The sequence below is a fragment of the Loa loa genome, assembly GCF_000183805.2.
Source record: "Loa loa unplaced genomic scaffold supercont3.1877, whole genome shotgun sequence".
Classification (NCBI taxonomy): Eukaryota; Metazoa; Nematoda; class Chromadorea; order Rhabditida; family Onchocercidae; genus Loa; species Loa loa.
Window position 1 is genome coordinate 1 of NW_018110056.1, and position 1,635 is coordinate 1,635.

A 1,635-nucleotide genomic window follows, 5' to 3' on the forward strand; every position below is an offset into this window, starting at 1 on the left:
CTTAGTATTACATAAAGTATAATTGTTGCTAAATTAATAAGAGTTGACGAAATGCCCCAAATCGGCCTTAACCGACCGATATATACCGCTGATACACCACATATTACTTCGTCACTGCAAGCAAAATGGCAAGACCAATGGTTAGTAAGGAAATAAATAAGGAATAGAGCGTTTAGTGTACATTTTCAGGAGTATTTTGAACATTGAGCATCTTACGTAATTCTCTTTGCTCAGAGACTTTGATAATTCTGTCATTTTTCTCTTTTAATAAAGCTTTATTCAAGCTCATTCTACATTAGATTTCTGATCATATCGCTCTTTCGCTTCGTATTTCCCTTAACAAGGTAAATAAATTTATACCTATCATTCAAAAGCAAACAAAGCAAAAAATTTTCGGGACGAGGTCAATTGTGATTTTGTTGATTGATCTCAACAAAAAGTGTTGTTCTCGCATGTTCAAGCATTTTGACCTTCACTCCATAAATTTATTCTCAAAGTATTTCATTAGTGGCTATTAATTATGCGTTGAGAATTTGTCTTACTCGCTATTTCCGCCATATATAAAAACCAATATGAGCATGGTGACGGAATAAAGTAAAGTAGGATCATTGCTGGGATATAGAATTTCTTCTTCAATTTTTGATATCTGCAAATGACCACTACAGTTTTATTTAAAAATTTAGCCGACTTCAGAAGGAAAAAAGCAAATTATTTAGTTTGGCCATTTGAGAAGGGTATCTATCTGGCGCCGGTAGAGAGATTGAGGTTACTAGTCTCGTCGAAATACTTACCTAACAGGTTGTAAAATCGCGATAGCTCGATCTATGCCGATAGGAAATAATATAATCATTGCAAAATTTAGACCGAAATTGGGTATTAACTGTATCCAGATGCATGTCCGCAAAGGTGTAAAAGTGATTCCGGTGAAGATAAAGTATGCAAATGGAATATGGCCGATATGGTGAAGGGTGTCACCAAATGCGTTCAGAGCTATGAGTATATTGTTGAAATTATGCAGACGCCTGAAATCCTTATGAATTATAAAAATCCGGTGATTATTTTGAAGTTTCGGCTTGAAGTTTTTGAACTTGAAACTGAGGTACGAAAAAGGTTGCAAACATTTGTCGTAACCATCGTAAATTATACACGAACGTTGATGGAACTTTCCATTTCAATTTCAATCTTCCCTCATATTGTCCTCTAAAATGTTCTCTAAATTTCTGCATTTTTCATTTCGATCCTGTCCGATTTCATGGGTTTATTCGTGTAACAATAGGCGTTCCTTTTTTTACCTTCTTTTTACTTTTCATTACATTGTGTCCAAAAATTATCGAACGGCTAAGTCATCAATGTAAAAACTGTTATTATTGATCAACGACAATTAGTGATCAAAAAATTATTTTAATCAATTAATCAATCAATTAATGATGTACTTGCTCTGAACAGTAGCTATAATGAGCGCAGTACTGCCAAAGTTTAAAGCTAATTAAAAGACATAGTAGAAAAATGTATATGCATGGTAGAATTGGTACCAACACAGCCATTTGACCACTTTATTGACCTTCAACCTGGAATCGCTTAAACTTAATTCAAATTCATAAATAGCGTTCCTACACGTGATTCCATTTCTTAAAT

The 1,635-nt window shown here is 33.9% G+C and overlaps 1 protein-coding gene across 1 annotated transcript; it reads left to right on the plus strand.

The window, feature by feature from the left end:
* Positions 1-652: 652 nt before the first annotated feature.
* LOAG_15380 (hypothetical protein) lies at positions 653-1,204 on the plus strand (the record flags this gene model as incomplete). Its single annotated transcript, XM_003150871.1, has 2 exons — positions 653-734; positions 891-1,204. 2 exons carry the CDS (start codon positions 653-655, stop codon positions 1,202-1,204), a joined length of 396 nt encoding a protein of 131 aa, XP_003150919.1.
* Positions 1,205-1,635: the final 431 nt, after the last annotated feature.